The sequence below is a fragment of the Rosa chinensis genome, chromosome 5, assembly GCF_002994745.2.
Source record: "Rosa chinensis cultivar Old Blush chromosome 5, RchiOBHm-V2, whole genome shotgun sequence".
In the NCBI taxonomy this organism is placed as follows: Eukaryota; Viridiplantae; Streptophyta; class Magnoliopsida; order Rosales; family Rosaceae; genus Rosa; species Rosa chinensis.
The window spans coordinates 9,384,545-9,406,550 of record NC_037092.1 but is presented as its reverse complement, the minus strand read 5'-3'; the positions used below and the strand labels follow the sequence as shown (position 1 = coordinate 9,406,550).

Below are 22,006 nucleotides of genomic sequence, written 5' to 3'. Positions count from 1 at the left end.
CTGTAATTATTTTCAATACAAATTTGGATTTACTTGTTCTCTCTAATGGTCTGTTATCTATGTGTATGGACTAGTTTTAATCTTTTGGTGCATGACTTGTAACAGTTGTATGATATGTATAGAACTATCGATGATCCAGAATAAAGAAAGTAGCGTTGATAAGTAGTACTTAAACTTAATTGAAAGTTTGAAACAAACAACTAAGGAAACACACATGGATAGAGGTAGATTCATCTACTGTATTGGATTATATTCGCTCTCCTTCCCTTGTGCCTTGGCAACTTCAAGTACATTGGTTAAATTGCTTATATAGGATCTCACAAATGAACTTCAAATCTTCACACATATTTAGAAAAGGGAATAAGGTAGCCGATGCTCTAGCTAATCATGGAACATCTTTGTCAGATCAAGTATGATAGGATATGCCTCCTCCATTTCTCTTATAGTTCTATGAGAGTGATATTTTGGGTCTTTCACAGTTTAGTTTCGTTGACTTGTTTGTTTTACTTGTTTATTCTAGATGTTTTGGTTAGGTTCCCCTCCATTGTCATTCGCTTGTTTATGCTCCTCTACTATCACTCATTGCATAAAAAAAAAAATTAAAAAATTAAAAAATTAAAAATTAAAAATTAAAAATTAAAAAATTAAAAATTAAAAAATTAAAAAATTAAAAATTAAAAAATTAAAAATTAAAAAATTAAAAAATTAAAAATTAAAAAATTAAAAATTAAAAAAATTAAAAAATTAAAAATTTAAAAAATTTAAAAAAAAAAAGCTAGGGAAAAAAGTAGCTAACCATTGTACTTTTCAGTAAAACATCATTTTTATTGATCTTGCGTTCTACATATCAGTGAGACAGCTCATGGCAAGGTTGAGTCATATGGCATGTTGTTATTAGACTGTTCTACCAAAACCATCTCAAGATAACCTTACAAAAGATTTTCTCGCTTATAAATTTATAATAAAAACACGCTTCTAATATCATTTATTGATGACTTTTTTATTTAAAACCCAATAAAATTACCTTTTGCTTTCTGTTCTCTCTTGACTTCAAATACTAACATATATATTCATTAGCAGAACTGAATTGCATAACGTTAACAAGAAAATAATGAAGTGAAAGATGTTGAGCATGACACCAAAATCTTGTTTTCATATTTTTCTTGAGTGGGGGATTAATCCCTAGAGAGTATATAAAGTGACTCGAAGTAGCGAAGTCCCAAAGTATTTTAGTGTTACGTTTTGACAAAAGAGTCCATAACCACATTCGAACTGTGCTCAAGCTCGACCTCCTCAATGAAAGATGAGCTCCATGAATGCAACCCATTCTCACAGTCTTTCATAAACTTCACCAATTAAACCTGCCAGAGTCAGATTAAGACGTTAAGCATTTTGTTTTCGGAGTGGGGTTCTTTCATTTCGCATACCAATTTGTTTAGAAATATAATGACAAACCCAATACAGTGACAGATCGAGGGACATGATTCTGACTTAGAGAAGCAAATAGACAGAAGGAGACGAGACAATGCAAAACTGTGGGAAATTAAAAAAGCGACTGTCTTTTTCCATCTACGAGAACAAAAAAACATTGCTTCCCCAAAGCACTGTGGAGTCTGCAACACCCGAAACGATAAACAAGAAGAAACAAGTTGTGCCCCTTACCTAAACCTAACTTTTATCCTCCCACGTATAAGTTAAAGGGCATGCAAACTAGTTGACACCCTGCTCGATCTTCTGTTTTGTAACTTACTTGGCTAGAATGGATTGGCCACAAAAATGACACAGTATTCTTTTGTTTTCCACCTAATTTGGCTATAATGGATTGGCCATGCCACTAAAATAGATTTATAGTTTTCATTAAAAGAGCATATCAAATTTTGGTGTGTTTTTAGTAAGAGTAGTATCATGTTCTGGTGATCATTAACGAAGACTATGTCCGTTGAAGCAATTAAAATGAGTTTGCTTTCCAAATTTTTTGTTTGTTTTTTTTTTTTATAGAAGAAATTAAAGGAATTTGTTTTCCTCATTATTCTTATCTTTAGATTTAGGGAAGGAAATCTGTTGTCCCATAATTTTGTGTCTCAATTCTGTCCCTCAACATGATTGGTCTACAGAGATTAAATTTTTTTTTAATATCTGTGGACCAATCATGTTAAGAGGATAGAATTGGGATAAAATAAATGGGACATCTGATTTCATCCTTAGATTTAGATAATGATTGTTAAATACAGCAGAGTATAACACTAATTGACTACCAAAACGACACTCTTAATAAAGGTTATTAAACTCTAAAGGTTAAGAAAAAAATTCTTTTGCCTTGAAGTTATTTATTGAATGTATATTTATTAATCGATAAAGAATAGCTATTATGAATTTATGACGACTCTTTTGTATAAATGATCTTTTAATAATCCATAATGAATAGCTATTATGATGACTTTTTTGTAGAAATGACATTTTAAGGATAATATAGGGTCCTTAGTTTGATCATGAATGATGAAAGCACTTGACGACAACTTTAAAATGAGAAGGTTTGTGGGGATAGTTGGTAGTATTTCTTTTCTTTAAACGTCTTCGTGCTAGTAACGGATTTTTTTAATTTTTTGGGCTTGCTTAAGGGTATTGATGATCAAAACTGTTCGTAACTGTTAACAATCCCTCGCTGAAAAGAAGTAATCGTGTGAAATGACGATCGATGAGTATAGAACTATGAACAAGACTGTGGTCTTAACGGGACTCAATCTGCCCAGGTCAACTCGTCCCCTGCCCAGCTGGACTTCCACCTTCCACCGTCGTATTTATTCTCTCTCTCTCTGTCTCTCTCACTCTCACGACCAAATTAACCGTAACTATCCCATCAAATCATCATTAACAGCACTAACTAACTAATTCAACCAGTGGCGGATCTAGGATTTGAAAATAGGGAGGGCTACATATTTATGTGTCCCTTTCGGTGAAGGCCAAAAATTTTTTTTTAGTACAATAATGCACAGGTGTGCGAATGCAAGAGTGGAGAGATAAGAACTTGAGAGTTCAAGTGTTCAAAGATTGAATTTAGTCCGTAATTTAGGCATTTTTGCGAAGAAGAAGAATAAGAATTTGTGATAGACGGAGAGAATGGAAGAGCCAGAGAGGAGTTTAACTTCGATAATTTGAGAGTTTGGGTGGCTTCGTTAAACAAACATACATATAAACAAAAAATATACATCATATATATAGTTTTTTTTTTCAACCCAAAAGTTTGTTCTGAATATAAAGCCATGGATAGGATGAAATAGTTAGCAAATAAACCCAAGCCCAATCTGCAAAGTTAACTCTATAAACTTGAATTGATTACTCGACATTCGAATGAGGCCAAGCTCCTGGCCGAGATATTGAGATAGCACAACAATTGATAAAATGATAAGTATTGAAATCAATTAAACCCACAACAATTGCACAGCAGAAAGAAGACCCATTGATCGATCTTGATAAGTTTTGAAATCAATTAAGCCCACTTACCTACGTCAATTAAACATTTAAACCCACATCAATTAAAGTATACATCTAATTTTTTTTTTAAGCCTAAAAATCTCGGACGGACTCCAGCGCGCCCAGGCTTCTACTTGGATCCGCCCATGAATTCAACCAACCTCCAGCTCCGCCCACCCAGGTCACACAACGTACAGCACACCAACATCAGTCAGACCTCAAAGCCCTGCAAAAATGTACTCTCTCTGTACCACTACACCTTCTACTTGACCTCCCCTCCCTCCTACCTCTCTCTTCTATATATACCCTCCAAAAGACACAAACCCTAACAACGCAAGCACACCATGAAGTCACTCTTGATCATCATCAACACTCTCCTCCCACTCACCCCTTACCTCACCACCTTCCTCCTCCTCCTCCTCTTCCTCGAACAACTCTCCTACCTCAAAAAGAAACGCACCGTTCCCGGCCCCTCCCTCGTCCTCCCATTTCTTGGCAACGCAGTCTCCCTAGTCAGCAACCCAACCGGCTTCTGGGACCACCAATCCTCCCTCGCCATGTCATCCGGCCTCTCCGCCAACTACATCGTCGGCAACTTCATCCTCTTCATCCGCGACACCTCTCTCTCCCACAAAGTCTTCGCCAATGTACGACCCGACGCCTTCACCCTCGTCGGCCACCCCTTCGGAAAGAAACTCTTCGGCAAGCACAATCTCATTTACATGACCGGCCAGGAGCACAAAGACCTACGACGTCGTATCGCCCCCAACTTCACTCCCAAAGCCCTCGCCACCTACACCGCGCTCCAGCAGATTATTATCCTTGAACACCTCAAAAACTGGGTTAGCCTCACGTCTAGGACAAAGGACCCGATCGCGCTCCGGTTCTTGGTCCGAGACATGAATCTGGAGACTTCCCAGACGGTTTTCGTTGGGCCGTACTTGGCCCCCGACGCCCGCGAGAGGTTGAAGTCGGATTATAACTTCTTCAACGTTGGACTCATGAAGCTGCCCGTTGACCTGCCCGGGACCGCGTTCAGAAACGCCAGGCTGGCGGTGGCGCGCCTCGTCGAAACCCTCGCCGGCTGCGCCAAACAAAGCAAGGCGAAAATGGAAGGAAAGCAACAAGAGCCGATGTGTCTAATCGATTTCTGGATGCAGGAGACGGTAAAGGAGCTCAGCGCCGGCGCGGCTGACATTAGCGACGTCGAGGTCGGCGCTCACCTGTTCGACTTCCTCTTCGCTGCTCAGGACGCCTCCACGTCGTCGCTGCTGTGGGCGGTGGCGCTGCTCGAGTCGCACCCGGAGGTTCTGGCCAAGGTCCGGGAAGAGGTCGCCGGAGTTTGGGACCCGGAGTCGGACGAGCTGATCACGGAGGACCAGCTGGCCCGGATGAAGTACACGCACGCGGTGGCGCGTGAGGTGGTCAGGTACAGGGCTCCGGCCACCATGGTCCCTCACATTGCGGCGGTTGACTTTCCGTTGACCGAGACTTACACAGTCCCCAAGGGTACCATTGTGTTTCCCTCCGCATACGAGTCTTGCTTCCAGGGGTTCACGGAGCCGGAGCGGTTCGACCCGGACCGGTTCTCGGAGGAGAGGCAGGAGGACCGGGTGTACAGGAGGAACTACCTGGCGTTCGGGGCCGGGGCCCACCAGTGCATAGGGCAGAGATACGCTCTGAACCACCTGGTGCTCTTCATCGCGATGTTCGCCACGTTGCTGGATTTCAAGAGGCACAGAACGGACGGCTGCGATGACATTTCGTTTGTTCCGACGATCTGCCCCAAAGACGATTGCAAGGTTTTCCTCTCGATGCGGTGCCGGCGATTCCCCGCTCTTTCTCTACAGTGAAGAAAGGTCGAAAATGCCCTCGTGATCATTTTTTTTATTTTTATCTTCCCTATTGTGTCGTTTTCGTGAACTGACGAGAGCGAGTTGTCGTTGTGTTTTTATTTTTTTTACTTTTCAAAAGGTGCATGATTCTTTGGAAAAGTGTAGTGATGGGTGTAATTTGATTTTCGGTGGACAGTTAAGGGAGAATGAAATAAAAAAATGGGGTTGGAATTGGAATTATAAACAAGATAATCCATTGTATTAGTGTGGGTTTTTTTTTTGTCTTATTGTGGTTTTATTTAGGCTAGGGTGTCCATTGCAGATGCAAAGCGTTATGATTGGTAAGGGGAGGGAGACAAGTTCGACAGACTTCTATAGTCCAATCTCATCTTTGCTGTTGATATTATCTTCTTTGATAATATTTGATGTTGATTTTTGATAACTATAAGCTAGGTTTCAATTGTCTGGACCTACCTAGTCGAATGATCACCAATTGAATTGAAGTCGGTCCAAAATTTTATCAAAAGCATGTTTAATGAGGTGTCGATCAATAGGGAAGGGATGTCATAAACAATACTCAATTTATAATCATTCGACACTTTAGTACTTTAAGTTTACAAATTATCACTTTAGAACATCTCCAACAGCTTCTTTATAACTTCTCTATTACAGAGAAGCAAAAATTAAAATCTCTAAAAAAAATTATGCTCCAACTCCCACAGATTCTCTATTTTACAGATTCCATAATTATTCTCTAAAATTTTACAAATTGCTGTAAATATAAGAAATTTTGTTTTCTCTCTCATCAGTATCTCTATTTTAGGGATAATTATAGGGAATCTGTTAGAGCAAAACAGTCAAATTTTTCCTTAAAATGGAGAAAAATAAAAATATGGGGAAGTTGTTAGAGTTACTCTTAGTACCTCAATTTATCTATATTGAACAAGTTTCATACATGTCGTTAGTAACGGTGTTTATCACGTGCCTTTTTGCAGGGCATATTTGTCCTTCCCCAAAAATTCTTCTTTTTTTTTCTTCTTCCCCCTCGTCTTCTTTGTTCATCAATTCTATCCCTCTCCAAGTCTCAATTCTTAACCTTCTCAAAAAAAAAAAAAAAAAAAGTCTCAATTCTTAACCCATTTTTAGTTGTTTTTCTCTCTCGGCCAGTTCGAGCAATAGATGCAACTATTTATTAGTTTTGTTAAAGATATGCCAATCAAGAAATATAGAATCAACAACCAAATACAAATTCCAATCAACTCTCCCCCATGATCGAATTTGATATGTATTTGGTGATAGTTGATATTTTGATTTCAAGTGCCAATTAACTCCAAGCCACAAATATTTCTTTGTTTATGATGGAGCTTCAGATTTAGTATTTGATTGATATTTGATTTGATTTTTAAACCTGGATCTGGACTTGAAAGTTGCTTTATGAATATAATTGAATTTAAATCACAAAAATCTAGTCATCGACAGAACCCAAACTAGGCCGCAGAGGCATCATGAACCTTGTTCTTCGCTATCTAGATTGAGGAGTCAAGCACTTGTCTCTTTGATTTTTGGAGGGGAAAAGATGTGATTTGGGTTTGGTGAAGATGCGAAGCAATGTTGATGAACAACTGTAACTCGTATGAGCAAGATACCAATCACTGCTATATTCTGAAATGGGTTTGATCAATAATAAGAGCAAACGAATCAACAACAAAGTAATTGCAAGGCCATGAATCTAGGGAGGGAAGGACTGCCCCAACAGGGCCTACATGAAATTCATAAAAAAACTATTCCTCAAAAAGAACAAAAAAATAGATATGAAGAGACGAAAACACCAATGCAAAATAGCCACCTGACACTTAGATTAACGCTGTTATTAACGTGAGGCATGAAAGTTGATCAACATAAACAAGTTGAGGTACTGAAGTGATAGTTTGTAAATTTAAGGTACTAGAGTGTCGAATGATTATAAATTAGGGTATTGTTTGTAAATTTTTCCCTATAAATTAATTATGTGGCGGCGATATTTTTGTTTTTTTTTTTTTTTTCCTATGATTAAGGTTGATGTGGTTTTTGATCATATTTTTATCGGGTGGTGCTATTTACACACCATTTTTCTCTATTCACATAACCCCTCTATTTTTCTATTACTTTAATTCAATTTCTTTTAAAAATTATCCTAACTACCCTTCCTTATAATTATGTTTCTTTTACTTTTTTCTATTTAGCAAGTCAGTCATCCTCAAATTGTAACCCTTATTTTCCCGCAAACACAGAGGACTTCAAAAGTCTTTTCGTTTCCCTCTTTTCTTTTTCGTCAAAAAATTATCTAGCATAATCATTCTATCTCTCTAATATGATGCTTTGAAGTTTATTCATAGTAGAACAAGAAACTTTAGACCCATCTTTTAGAAAAATTTTACATTTGATTTGCAATGGAGACATAAAAAAAAGAATTAAAAAAAAATAGTTTAGTGATCATTCGAGCCCCTTTGAATTCATTATTCCTGGTAAGATTCTAACCGAAAGTATTTGAATTCATTAAGCAATTATAGAACTTTACAACAGCCTAATAATGATGGCCTTATGATTATAAACATGATTTACTCTACTATATTATGCTAGTAGAACATAATTTTGTCCCCACACAGAGATTGTAACTCATTGCATTCGATATTATGTAGTGCATCTCCAAATTTTGTGTACATCATCAGTTGTAGTGTGGAAGCTTGTGGCTGAAGTGGATTATAAAACGTTGATTCCATATTTTTTATTTATTTTTTTATTTGAGGATGATGCACCTGGATTAAGAGTCATAAACAAACATGCATTGAATTTGGTACTTTGCAAAGTATGAGGACAAATTTTACAATTTGGATTCAGTTGGTGAAGGTAATTACCTGAGAATCATATTTTTTCTCTAATAATACATGTCATTCCACTTAATAAACGTATTATTTTTCCTTCATTTATAGGTAAAAAAAGTTAATTTATTGTATAACGATGTTTGATTCGTGATTGAATTGTTAAATAGAAAAAAAGAAAAAGAAACAGATTTACAAGAGATTGTATTTAGGGTAATTTATAAAAAATATTGAATTAGATTAATAGAAAATTAGAAGGGGTGTGTGAATAAAGAAAAAAAGTGTGTGAATAGCGCCACCATTTTTATCATTTCTTTTGTTTGCTTAATTATCTAACTCGTGGGTTGTATCCTTTTTTCGAATGCAATGAGACATGAATTTTGGTTGTGAACTCAAATGTTCATCACACATTACGTTATGTAAATATATAAAACCAACATTGATCGATGTGTAAGTTTGGTCATAAACTCAAATATTTATTTCATATTACGTTATGTAAATATACAAAATCGACATCTATCTATGAACATGAACTCTAATGTTCATTACACATAACTGTTACATACTTGCATAAATATACAAAAGCATATCTGTGGTGTGAAATTTGGAAATGAATTCAAATATTTATTGCACATTACATTATGTAATATACAAATCTTTAAAGAATTTTTCTATTGGAGCCTCCAAATTTACTCACTTGATCTCTATGCTTTTTACACCTCCTATCAAAATTTTAAATAGTAAATTTACTCATTAAACCTCACTAAAGTTCCTCAAATAACCTCACACATATAATTTACAAACAAACTAAGATCTTTATAATAAAAAACTTAGTCATTTCAGTGATTTAATTACTCTATAAATCTTAATTATATCTCCATTCACTACTACAAAAACTGCATCACACAACGGTGGAAATCTGTTGTGTGATGTGGACCATGTCTGTCGTCTATCTCGATGTTGTGTGATGAGCACACTCACACAACGGTGAAACACCGTTGTGTGAATATCATAGACACAACGCACTGCTTAAAACCGTTGCACCAATTATGCTCATGCCAATGCCAGAAATTGGATGCGGCGCATTCAATTGTTGTGTCGATATGGTCAGACAACAGAAGTAAGTAAGGACCGTTGTTGGTTAACTTCTCACACAACAGAAAAATGACACTCAGACAACGAGAATAATATCACACTGTTGTTGGTTAACTTATCATACAACAGAAAAATATGACAATTGTTGTTGGTTGTTCCTTCACACAACAGATATCTAGAGCAATTGTTGTATGTGTGAGGCTCAATGTTAAATTCTTCACAAGACATATAACATATTATTTCTATACCGTTATGTGATTTAATATTAGACAACAGATATATATTTGTTCTGTTGTGTGAGTACTAATGAGACAGCTAAATTTTATAGGTACCGTTGTGTGATTACAAATGATTTGTTGTGTGATTAACGTAATGTAATTCACTATTGTTTGTTTATTATCGATTTTTTACCTGAAATATTTGCACAAATATAATACTCAAAATATATTATGTAATGAAGTTCTCTAATTCAAGCATCTAATGTACCAAAAGAGCTAGCATTTGTCAATCATCCATACATTCAAGTATCTATACAATAAAAAAAAAAAAAGCAGCTTGATGACTGCTGCATTCTAACTAACAATGAAAAACAGCAAAAGCAGATACAATATATATTTATTCCAAAAATATGCACATATGCAGTTGCTACATATATGGTTCCTACATAAATCGGTCACTGCTTTCCAATTGCTCAATCCACTCCTACATATATGGCTCCTGCACGGAAACAAGAGCAAGCTCTTCAATTAAATGACCTGCCTCGTTTACTTCTCATAATCTTATGTGTAGTGACATGCAAGACAAACTCAAAACATACTCTATTGTGCTTTCAATAAAATGTTAATGCAGGAGTATAAATGCTAAATCAATTACTTCTCCCTGTTTCAAAAATCTACCTCATCCATCTTGTACTAAAATCACATCCAGTCTCGGCAGTTAAAACCATTTCACGGTAAAATGCTGTTTCTCGGAAACACTCTCGATCATAGAAGCAAGTTCCTTGTCCTGACAAGCACAATATGTTAACAAGATTAGTCAGTCACTCTGTTTCCCCAACCATTGATTGATTGAACAAAAAAGCTAATGATAATTAAGCTGCAGAGGACACACAGTGGTTGAAGATTCAGGCCTGGGTTGGTTCCACATTGCATAATATCTACTTAAAAGTGTGATTACAAATCCTGAATAACTATCTTATGAATACCTACATAACAGAACAATGGCGGAAACTAGCAACATTCAAAACCAATTACAGATAATAAATCAAAGCAGGATAGATATGCATTACTGTAAACACCAAATAAATGAAATCAAGTGAATGTGAAACTTCCAAAGTATAAAGTTTCTGTCAATACCTGAATTCCAGAATTCGTGTTCTTTGATCAGTGCAGGCAGAGTTTTCTAGTGAACTCCAAATCTCCTATCATGCATTTTTTACTTGCTAGCAATCCCCTGCAACATAAACAACAATTTATTATTAAATAAAGTGATTGACTGCAATTGGAAACTAAAGGTTTATTCCTCAAGTACTACGCCACTACACAAGATAAATAATAATCAATAGCCTAACTAAATGGTCATTCTGGGAATTTTGCCAGTTCACTCTTGTCACTTACTTATATTAAAACTAACTGAAAATAAACTAACTGTCAGTTCTTGAACATTTTCTCCATAAGGTTCACTGTCGAGGAATGTTTTCTGCTCACTATCACAGACTAGCTGTTGATTATCAGAATAATTCTTAGGTAAGATCTTTTTCTTTTGTCACTGAGTATTGTAACATGGTTCTTGATAAGATCATGTATTGGATTGAATAACAACCACTAGGGTTTACCTTTGCAACTTTCACATTTTTGGACCATCCAACTTCTTCCCCAATGTTCTGTTCCCTCTCGATCTTATGCCTCTGCTTCATCCCAATGTTCTGTTCCCTCTCGATCTTATGCCTCTGCTTCATCATCTACTATGCAATAACAATGAACAGACCACCATGACATACATTTACACAGTAGACAAAATAAGTGAATACAAAGAAAGTTGTGCACAAGACAAGAGAGCACTGGTCCAGTGTCATTATTGAACCAAAACAATAGCACGGACATAAATAAAACAATTCAAATGTCTAAAGCAGCCATAAATTGAATCACCCAACAATCCTCGGAAACTGAATAAACTGAATGTCAAAAATGGCAAGAGAGAGAGATGCTGCAGTCTGCACACAAAAACTCAACTCACCTCAATGAAGTATTATGAGAAGATCTTTTGTGATTCTTTCAATGCCAGAACCACAATCTGTCAAAAGTTCAATATTCATCAAAATTTTGCATTGCCAACAAAACCACACATCAAGCAGCAACATTCAATAACAGGCATTAGAAAGTGACAATCTGACATTGTAAACACTACCCCAATGATACATGTGGCTAAAATTAATAGTTAATTATACAAAAGGATAGTAAATTGGCATGACATACCGAAACAGGAAACTTGCCAATGATAGCTCCACCAATACATAGTTCTTCAAATGACACTGTGGACATAAAAACTTGCCAATGTTAGAAAGAAACATGATATGAACCCAAAACCTAAAATTAGAAAGAGGAAGTTCTTACCAAATGTGGAGGTGTCAAAACTGAAAGTGCAAATAATAAGAGTTCTCTGACAATAGTTAACAGTAGCTTCCCAATCTTGGCTTTCACGCAACTTTTAGTCAACAAAACAAAAATGAACAATTGCTTTGGTCATCAGTTGATGCCAGAAACAAAGAGAAAGGTCTTGTAAATTTAGCAGCTGATAAAAAGCTAAAAAGACAGTAGTATGTTTGGTGAGAATAAGGTCGTTAATTCTACTAAGTAAACATAAACTTATTTCAAATTTCAGAAAACAAACAGAGCAGACACACTAAATCAAATACAGTCTTGTATACAGTCATGCCTGAATTTGAAAGATTACAAAAATCTGAGTGCACAATGTTCCAAAACTCTGAAATCAAAAATCACAATCAAAATGTCAACTTCATAAAAAACAGAACTTAAAATTAAAAACAAAATTGGAACAACAAACAAAACAAAAGAATGTTCAGAGACAAAATTAATCAATATCCAAACATTTACTGCATTGCAATTCATTTCTTGCAAAACACTGCATAAGTCTACGTCAATTTAGCTAAATAAAAGTAATCTTAAGGGTTGACTAATCAGTTTTTTACAAAAGCTGATATATAAAAAGAGCTGACACATTTATAATCCTCAATTATCCGCTAAAAATGCTACTCAAACATTATACTCTTTCTTGGTGAGCAAAACCACACATCCAAACATTTCACAAATACTCAGTAAGTCAGGAATTGTAATATCTGTTCAATATCTTAGGGACACGCACCACAGTTATGTCAAATTGCCTTTTTACTGTTACATGGAATTCAATTTGAAATAACATCCTCTCTAGACTCTTACCTGATTAAACAAATAAACAAAAAGAACCCTACATTTGCATCCAGCCTTAGAAATCTAATTCAAAGACTTGCCATTACTTACATGAAGGCTAAACAGCTACCAAACTAAATGGGTAATTCCTCTGCAAATCTTTGCAAATCTTTTAGGAAAGAGAAAGACATTAAGAATGGGTAATTCCTTCAAACTGAATTACACTTATTGACCTGAATGAAAAGAATGCAAGAGAAACGATTTTCTTTTTGGATGAGAGGAAAATAAGGGAAACTTATAACAGTACAATCCAAGAAGAGAGAGAGAGAGAGAGAGAGAGAGAGAGAGAGAGAAATTACAAGGAAAAAACTGAAAATCTATTCTGTTATGTCATTGACCGGAAAAGAAATGATTATGATAAGGGTGGAAGACATCTATGTAGGAGCATAAAAAGCTGGAAACCAATGGAAATTGTTGAGTGTCTGTCTCCCATGTGTTTATCAATATTAAACTAGGCATAAGATCTCCTAAAACTAATGTCCAAAATTCTATCCAAACCTGTTTTGGTACTCGCAATGACAACGCACAACTATATAGTTTATGAATAGAAAAAGAAATGTTTGAGCACAGATATAAAACCTTACAGTAGATTATTCACAGCAACTAAAATAGCATTCAAAATTTTGGATAGGAAGGATAAGTGGGCAATACTTTTTAGATTTCCGTAAGCATCTATTAGGGTATTGTATGTGATGGTGTTGGGTCTAATGTGCTGAATTTCCATATCTAAAAGCAGAGCCTGTACTTTGTCATATGCAAAAACCTGCAGGCAAGATTTTATGAGGATAGAATAAGTATGGACGTCAGGTTGGCAATCAAGAGTATTCTTCATCTGCTCAAGGAGGGAAAATGCTTTGTCAAAGAGACTGCTCCTACCATAGGCAGATATAAGAGTAGTATAAGGTTCATGGCTGACACCACAGCCTTCGTCAATCATAGCTTGAAAAAGCTTCTCAGCTTTTTCTGGTTGTTTACATTTTCCTAGCATGACTATTAGCTTATTGTAAACACCAGGATTAACACTATTATATACATTCCTACATAAACTCATTAACTACGCGAAAATCGATCAAATGGAAAGACCTCAAGCTAACCAAGCACATAGATTGCTTAAATCCTAGCATTGTAAACCCTTCAACCAAATGCAGAACAACTTAACAAGCACAACCCAGATAGAAATTTCAAACACCCAATTCTCGAAAACCAAGTCAGAATAAAACCAAGGTAAAAAGAAGTGACCTTGAGAGCAGACTCCTACCACAGAGCAGTGATTCTCTCATGGAGGGCTTCGAGCACAATCCTCGGAAGCAGTCTCCTGGAGCCTTTCTTCTTCTCGATGTGGGATTCGGTAGCTTCTCTCCGCAAAAAGACCGAAATTGCTTTCCGAGAAGCTATCTTCTTGTTGGTCTCCTCCTTTCTGTCCTTGGCCTCCTTATCTTTCAGCCTCTGAAGCTCTACTGCTTTTCTCTGTGTTACTGCCAGTCTAGCGTTGTTATCTGCACTGGTATTACTAGTGGGTTGAGCATGGGGCTTCGTCTATACCCGAAGAGTTGCTGGTTTGGTGGCCGGAGACTGTCCTCGGTTAAACCCCGGTGGAAGTGGTTGGGTTGAGCTTAAGAGTGAGGCCATGAATTTGACTGTTGTGTTGGGGGACTGTGCGAGCGTATAGGGCTTTCGTGCCTGCCTCCTCTGCCGAGAATAATATTAGCCAATCGCTTGAGCACACCTTCATGGCCACCGTGACAAGTCCTCCTCCGTCAAACAAATCGAAGAATAAGGGCACTGTCAATAGAGTCGATAAGGGTGTCATTCTTTCTCTGCTGCTCTTATCGATTCTAAACACAGTGGTGCCGTATCTTAGACCTCAATCTGCTAATATTTATACATGTACAAATTAACCCAGCATAGCGCCGCCTCGTAGGCGTAGCACAGCACGTTCGCCTCCGCCGTCTTGGAGACCGTCGTCTTCAGTATCTCTTCAATTGACCCTAGTTTGAAGGCGAGGAGGAGAGAGAAAGTGGATCTAGGGCACTCTATCTCCCCTGTCGCTGAAGAGGAAGATGAACAATCTAAGAGAATGGAACCCTAAGAACCCTAAATCTAAGAGAAACTCGCAATTACAAACAAACCCATTTCAATTTCGCAGAGGAGTTTGCCAGAAGACTAGGACGGAGGATGGAGGAGAGAGTAACCCAGTGATACAGAAGACAGGGTTTCGCGTTTTGTGAGAAGAGAGAGAGAGGCAATACGTGTATTGACAGAAGGAACTGACGAAGTAAATGGGACTATTGGTTCCAATTAAGTTGTTTAGTGGGAGACTTCGATTTGTTTCAACTTTCAAGTTTCTCCAACAACAGGTAAATAAAGGACCGTTATGTGAGTATATGATGACAAAGGCGGTTGGGAGGGAAAATTTGTTGCCTGTGTGTATATAGATTTCATCAAATTAAAATTTTTCCGCGCGCGCTGCGTTGCCTGTGCCTATATAGATTTCATCAAATTGAAATTTTTGCCGCATGGTGCACCTTGTTTCCATGCTCAGACAACAGAACTATGACTATCTGTTGTACAAATTTTTCCATCTTGCACTAGATGTACCTAGTACGATTTTTCAAACTTCATACAACATTTCGTTATACAACAGAAAACGAAAAACTGTTGTGTGTATAGTTCAAATTCCATTTTGATGAGCTCGTTCTGAGAGGGAATTATGTGCTCATTTCCCTCCATTTTAGACCTCACATTTACACAACAGAAAATTCTTAAATCAGTTGTGTAATATCTTCCAAAAAAAAAAGTTTTCAATTTGCTTACATTCACACAACAGAAACATATTTGTACCGTTGTATGATAGAGTTTGTATTAACACACAACAGCAGATTTTTGTTCTGTTGTGTGATGGGTGTTGTATGATGCACTTTTTGTAGTAGTGATTCCTTAATCAGACAACATAAATCTCTTATCCAAAAAAAAAAAAAATCAAACACAAGGTATTGAGTTTTAAAAATTAATAAAAATAAAATAACATGAACTATTATGTGATTTTTTTATTTACTTTTTCTTTTTTAGCTGTGCAAAAAAAAAAAAACACACAGATTAATCATTTTTACTTAATGTTTCTCTATTTTCTGTACCTCATAATTAATTATTTAAATATTTTTTTTATTTATTTTTATTTGCTAGCTCTATTTTTTTTTCTTCTTTTTGCAAATATAATGGATAGATTTAGATTTAGGTCATAATACAATTTATTTTGTTCTCCCTGACCAATATGCGTTCAATATGCATATCATACATTTTTATCTTAATCATAGTTTTATTTCTTATTAAATATATATGAATGCTTTAATGAGTATGTAGTGAAATTAGAAAATGAAAATAGATAAGGAAAATAATAAAGAATGCAATATAATATTATTGAATTGGAAAGTCTAGAGAAAATAAATATAACAATTTTTTTGGTATAATTATTGTCCTTAATAGTCATTTTATAGTAGGTTATATATGTCATTTAATAATTCATAATAGAGTGAGATCAAGTGAGCAGATTTGGAGGTCTCAATAGAAACTCTCATCTTTAAATTATTCTAAAATTCAAAATCAGGACGGACAAAAACGTGTCTATGTGTGTAATTTGGCTAGCGAGGAAAAAAGCAATGGAAAAACTACACGAAATAAATTGATAATTAATGCTTCCAATATATTCATAGTGTTTGAACCCAAAATTAACATTTTTTCCCGACGAAGGGGACTAGAAGAAATCTGGGCCAACATCCGTGGCCCAAGCTATTTATTTCCGACAAGTTCGGAAAATATTGTTTTGAGGCTAATTAAAGCCTACTTGAAGATCAAGTAATTTTATGACAAATCGTGATCTTATTGATTTATTAGTAATTATCGAAATATGTGATAATTAATAGTGGTTTACTCGGCTGCGAAGACGGAGCATATGAGAAGATCTTTGCATTAAAGATGGCCTCATGGTTATGTTTGGCTAGGATTCTAATGGACATACTGATCAACAAGGAGTCCTGGAGTCATGGCTTTAGCAATTAAGGTCATTTATTGATCAATTAAGTATCAAGGTGGGCCCAACTAAGCTTTCCCATGCATTGATGGTAGCTGGACGTGGGAGAGGAAGGCAGCATGCAATCACCTTGCTTGCAATCATCAAGGATTATTATATAATATATGTGATCTTGTGGTACATGTATAATTGCTCATGCACAATTAAGGAAGGCCAGCAACTATTCGCTGCCAGTAAGAGGCAAGCAATCAGGTTCCCATGCAATCAAGGACTACCATGCAATTAAGGTGGACGCGAGGCAATCAATCACTCTGCCAATAACATGGATCAATTAAGGAAGCTATGAACCTTGATTGTGAGTCTTCGCGAAGATACCTCGCGATATATATGAACATAGATACGTGCATATCCTACAGTGCGCATTCAAGAGTTTACATCCTAAGAGGCAATTAACCTTTGCCTATATTCTAGCGGCGACAGAGGATAATTATTAATTATTGTACGATTAGTTATCAAAACTATTAAGTGTTTTGATTTGATTCAAGGCCAATAACTGTGGCCTAAAATATAGCATTGCATTCCTATTTGGAAAGTAAATCTGCAGTAGCCTATATATAGAGGCTAAAGACTATATACACAAAGACAACTCTCAAATCAATCAATCCCTCGGATTATCAAGCCTCCCCGGAGCAAACCTTCAACCTCGTTGAAACCCGGCGACCGTACTTCCAGTCCTAGTCTCTCCAAGAGCCGACTGTTAGTGCTACTGCCATCGATACTACTAGCGAAGCAAGGGTAACGCCCTCGCAACCCCAGCGAAGCTAAAGTCACGCTTTGGTAAAACCCGTGCTTTCTCCAATTTCCCAGTGATTGCTCTGCTTAGTCTACAACACTAAGTATCGATTCAGTGAACGCAAGAGATCACAACCAAAGCCCTTATCCGTAAGGCAAGAAGTCCTTTCTCGGAAGGCAGGAAAAGAGCCTTGTGACGAGGTTGGTGCTCTCATGTCCACAACGCTTGATCAAGAAGTCAGGTCAAGGGACGCCCCGACGACTGCACCCCACAGTGCTGGCATGCTCGCACATTCAAAAGAGACAGTTTTTACCGCACTGATTTTCGTGTCAAACACAGTGTCGTCTATATTTTCATGAAGTGTTGTTCGAGTACCATGGACAATGTCATCAAAATGGGAGAATTTTTTTAATCATGTAAATGGCATATACTAGTAAGTTTGTAATAGAAAATCTGATATAAGAAGTTGATGTGAAACTATAGTTTTTTTATCAGTCTGTCTGCAACAATCTAACCTATTTAGTAAAAAAGTTTTCTATCTTTCTTCATCTTCTTCATTTCCTTAGTTATGTTAATAAATTGTGGTCCCATGCAAACTCAAACAAAATAAGTCGATACGACCTTGCCTAATTTATGATTGGTTTGATGATTTATAATTGCCTCTAATTAATATCTCATGCCCATTCATCCGGAACAACCTAGAGCAACATTGCTGGTATTCAAGGTTTGCTATCACGGTGAAAAGTGTGCATATGCTTCTAAAATAACAACTTCATGCCGAACAAAAATTCGTGTTCATAGCAAATTTCCAAACAGCATGAAGTTGCATGCATGATATGTACGTGGACATGGTGTTTTTTTAGTTATAATAAATCATAGATGTTCTTATTATCTTGGACGCGCGTACTGAATATTAGTGCTGAAAACTAGGGCTTGAAAGAAACGAGAAGGAAGAAGAAGAAGTAGCAGAGGAAGAGAGATGAAGACGATGCTATTATTTCTTTTTTATTAGGCTTGAGATAATGCTCAGCTAATTACATCCATACATTTATATAGAAGGAACTGTAGCTAATTGTAACTAATTGAACTAATTTCCTGTTAAGCTCAGCTAACTTTTCTAACATGCTAAACAATCTCAACACCACACGTGGACTCATCTGAGATAGCCTTGACTTGATCATTGACCTTGACTTCAACATCCCCCCTCAACCTTATGTTGGGAACCAGCCATAAGGTTGCCACACAGATACGTGAATTGAGGAGAATCCACTATGTCAATAAACCCATCAGACAACAGTCCTCGGCTGTTGTCTGATTCAGAAAATTTCTGTTGTCTAGTAGCCTGATATCTCTTAGGCCTTCAGACGACAGATATTACCCGTGATCTATATTTCACTCAAACAACATAGGCTGGCCAATAATCTGTTGTCTGATTGTATTGAGATATGCCGAATTATGACTTTCTGAGGTTGAAGATGTAATCAAACGACAGAAATATGTTGTTATAAAAGATTCTGGACGACATCTATTTATAAAACTCTATCGTATGTATTTAGTTAACACGACAGAAATCTGTGGTGTGAATATAGAGTTTTGACCTATCTTGGTTAATTTTCTGTTGTGTGAATCTATTGTGGACGACATATATTTATTATGTTTTATTGTTTCTTTTTTATTCAAACGACATAATTAAATCATGTGAGTAAAGAGATTCTTCAGCTGTTCTGTTGTCTGACTGAGTTTCACACCACAGATATTTGGTTAAATTATGTTGTTTGATGTCAGGTTTAGTATCAGTTTCTTGGTTATATATGTTGTCTCAGTTGTCTTATAACCATATACATCTGTTGTCTGGTTGTCATAAGGAATTTAGATGGCCTATTTCTTCTGTGGTCTTCTATTGTTTCAGACAACAGATATTTGGTTAAATTCTGTTGTTTGATGCAAGGTTTAATATCAGTTTCTTGGTTATTTATGTTGTCTCAGTTGTCTTATAACCACAAATATCTGTTGTTTGATGTTTTGTTTAATGTCAGCTTGATTTGGTATTTAAGTTGTCTGATGTTTGGTGCAACAACAACTTCATTCGGTATTTATATTGTATGAGCTGTATTATAACCACATCATATATTGAAAAACCTGTGTTGACTAGTAAGCACAATAACAACATCCAACTATAACAAGTCAAAGGCCATTTCATTTAAATCAGCCAGCAAACTACATCAATATTCAACATTACCATCAATCCATCCTACAAGTTGAGTAATCTGTTAGGAGGTCAAAATATGATCGATAAAGGCAAAAGTCGATCATATTAGTTAGGCAAAAAAACCCTCCATAATCTAGCTATGCATTCAATGTCAATATGCACAAAAACAGCTAGCCCTAACTATGCATATACCACAGATCCTCTTTGTGCGCACTACACTTGTGCAAACTTCATAACATGTTTCGCCCATTCAGCCCGAACTTCATCAATATCCTTTTCTGTGTAAACAAGATTTGTTCTTCTATCCCACTGCAAAAAAAAAAAAAACATAGTATATATGATATATGAAGATTATATTCATCAAACCATGAAATAAAGTATATAATGCAAAATGGTTTAAAGCTTGTGAATAGTTTAAAGCTTTAATCAATGCAAAATGGTAAAGACTCAAGAGCAATCTAAAGCTTGTGAAAAGTTAGTACATTAGTACATTAATCTAAGGCAGTTACTGGAACCAGCTTGGTCATCAAAATTTTGACAAAATGACCCATTTGGATGAGTGATTTGAATCCCAAAAACACAGCTAATATTCTATAGTTTAACAGCTTGATTAAACTATTAACAATAGATATTTACATAGAAGACGTAACCGGAAGTAATGCATGATTTCAAATAATTACTTCTATCCGATTAGTTCAAATACAATGGACCATAAAGAAAATGCATGGCCTAATAATGTCTAGGTCTATCTATGTTCCTTTGAATCCTAATGTTCTCACAGGTTTTCTTAACAAATAATTTTTTTAAGTTAGTACAAACCATTTTTACCATATTATATATAAAGATAACGCCAAGTTAGTACAAATCATACCACAAAAACAAGGTCCATATTGTTTTCAGCAGCAGCAACATATTTTTGAATGCTAACTAGTTTCTCTGAACTGTACAAGAGTCCTGAAATGCAAAAATACATCATGACATTCATAATGGATGTGACATGAATGCTTCCAAAGTACAATATACTCACCTACTTTCCGGGAGTTAACAGGTAAATACTGTGTCATAGGGTTCTTGATCATACGCATAAGTTTCTCACGCTTACCAACGACAGATATACTCAGTTTCTGTAGTAGCTGCACTGCAAGGTGAATTGCAGGATTAAATAAACCACTAAAACGGGTTTTCAAGAAAAAGCAAAGAACATGTTAGAAGTCAGTTAAACTAAGGCATCGCCACATGGATGGTGGTCAATATTGGCTGCTCATTACAGGCATTTACATTCAACATGCTTTTCTTGTTTTACCGTTGTGAGCTAAGTATATATTTGCATAGCATCAGAAATAAGATAAAAGATGATGATATTCCTCCTCACATTTTATCAGAACATAAACAATTTATAAAGCATAATGTAAGACAAGGAAATAAGATGGACTTACACATGACACCAAAGAATAGCTTAAACATCCTTGGGATACGAACATATGGTTTAATCTCAATAAGTTTACCATCCTTGGTCTTCATATACACACCTCGCAACTTCCCAGCTTTATTAATCCGGCTATCTAAAACCATGTGAAGAGCCTGCAAATCACAAAATGCCACTGTAACATAAGAACCAAAGAAACTGTAAGCAATATTATACCAATTGAATTTCAGTAGCTGTTTTATAATCTTCTTGATTCTAATTTGTTCTATCTCTCATAGTCCACCTCAAATTAACCACTTCGTAAATTAATCATCACAGTACTGTGGAAATTAACTATTTGCTCATTCACTAAGAATACAATGAAAGGTCCACTGACCTTTGTGAAACTCCATCATTCCAAAACCAGAAGTTGCTTTTCCACTCTCCCCAGCCTTGCCACTAACCAAACCTGTATTTCCTGCAGCTCCCTTGGGTTTTTTGGCTGAAGCTAGCTCGCTCTTTCCCATCTGCGCCATTCCCTTCCGACTCTGGATTTGTTGGTGGTACTGATGTAGGAGTCTAACAAAAGTAGATGAAACGAATTAGTTAATCAAGTTGAAACCGCCTAATATGATTTATTGATGATGCGAGGGTACATAATCATATCGGAGGAAGAACATCATATCATGGCCATACCCGGATGAGTATAAACACCACCTGGAGAATACATAGCCCTGGTTTTACAGTAAGAACACAATAACCCTCCCACAGCTCAGCCTAGAACTGAGTTTCAGTTTGCAAGAAGCTAGAACCCATATCAACAGGAAT

The 22,006-nt window shown here is 36.3% G+C and overlaps 2 protein-coding genes and 1 long non-coding RNA gene across 7 annotated transcripts; 1 reads left to right on the top strand and 2 right to left on the bottom strand.

Moving 5' to 3' along the window:
* Nucleotides 1–3,753: 3,753 nt before the first annotated feature.
* LOC112166774 (cytochrome P450 710A1) lies at nucleotides 3,754–5,617 on the top strand. The gene has a single exon (XM_024303674.2). The coding sequence runs from the start codon at nucleotides 3,816–3,818 to the stop codon at nucleotides 5,322–5,324; it is 1,509 nt and encodes a 502-aa protein (XP_024159442.1). The 5' UTR covers nucleotides 3,754–3,815; the 3' UTR covers nucleotides 5,325–5,617.
* A 4,148-nt stretch (nucleotides 5,618–9,765) lies between these two features.
* LOC112202736 lies at nucleotides 9,766–15,047 on the bottom strand. Of its 5 annotated transcripts, none has more exons than XR_005799322.1 (8): nucleotides 13,984–15,047; nucleotides 11,872–13,507; nucleotides 11,734–11,789; nucleotides 11,495–11,551; nucleotides 11,094–11,219; nucleotides 10,615–10,711; nucleotides 10,156–10,264; nucleotides 9,766–9,976 (listed from the first exon to the last, which is right to left on the bottom strand). It is a non-coding gene; the product is annotated as an uncharacterized LOC112202736 (long non-coding RNA). The 5 variants fall into 5 exon arrangements; XR_002937546.2 differs by having other exon boundaries at nucleotides 14,003–15,047; XR_002937548.2 differs by having other exon boundaries at nucleotides 11,872–11,962; nucleotides 14,003–15,046.
* A 4,939-nt stretch (nucleotides 15,048–19,986) lies between these two features.
* On the bottom strand, nucleotides 19,987–21,714 carry LOC121049139 (ribosomal RNA small subunit methyltransferase NEP1-like). Its single transcript, XM_040505708.1, has 5 exons — nucleotides 21,576–21,714; nucleotides 21,210–21,374; nucleotides 20,801–20,911; nucleotides 20,645–20,727; nucleotides 19,987–20,082 (listed from the first exon to the last, which is right to left on the bottom strand). Exons 1-5 carry the CDS (start codon nucleotides 21,712–21,714, stop codon nucleotides 19,987–19,989), a joined length of 594 nt encoding a protein of 197 aa, XP_040361642.1.
* Nucleotides 21,715–22,006: the final 292 nt, after the last annotated feature.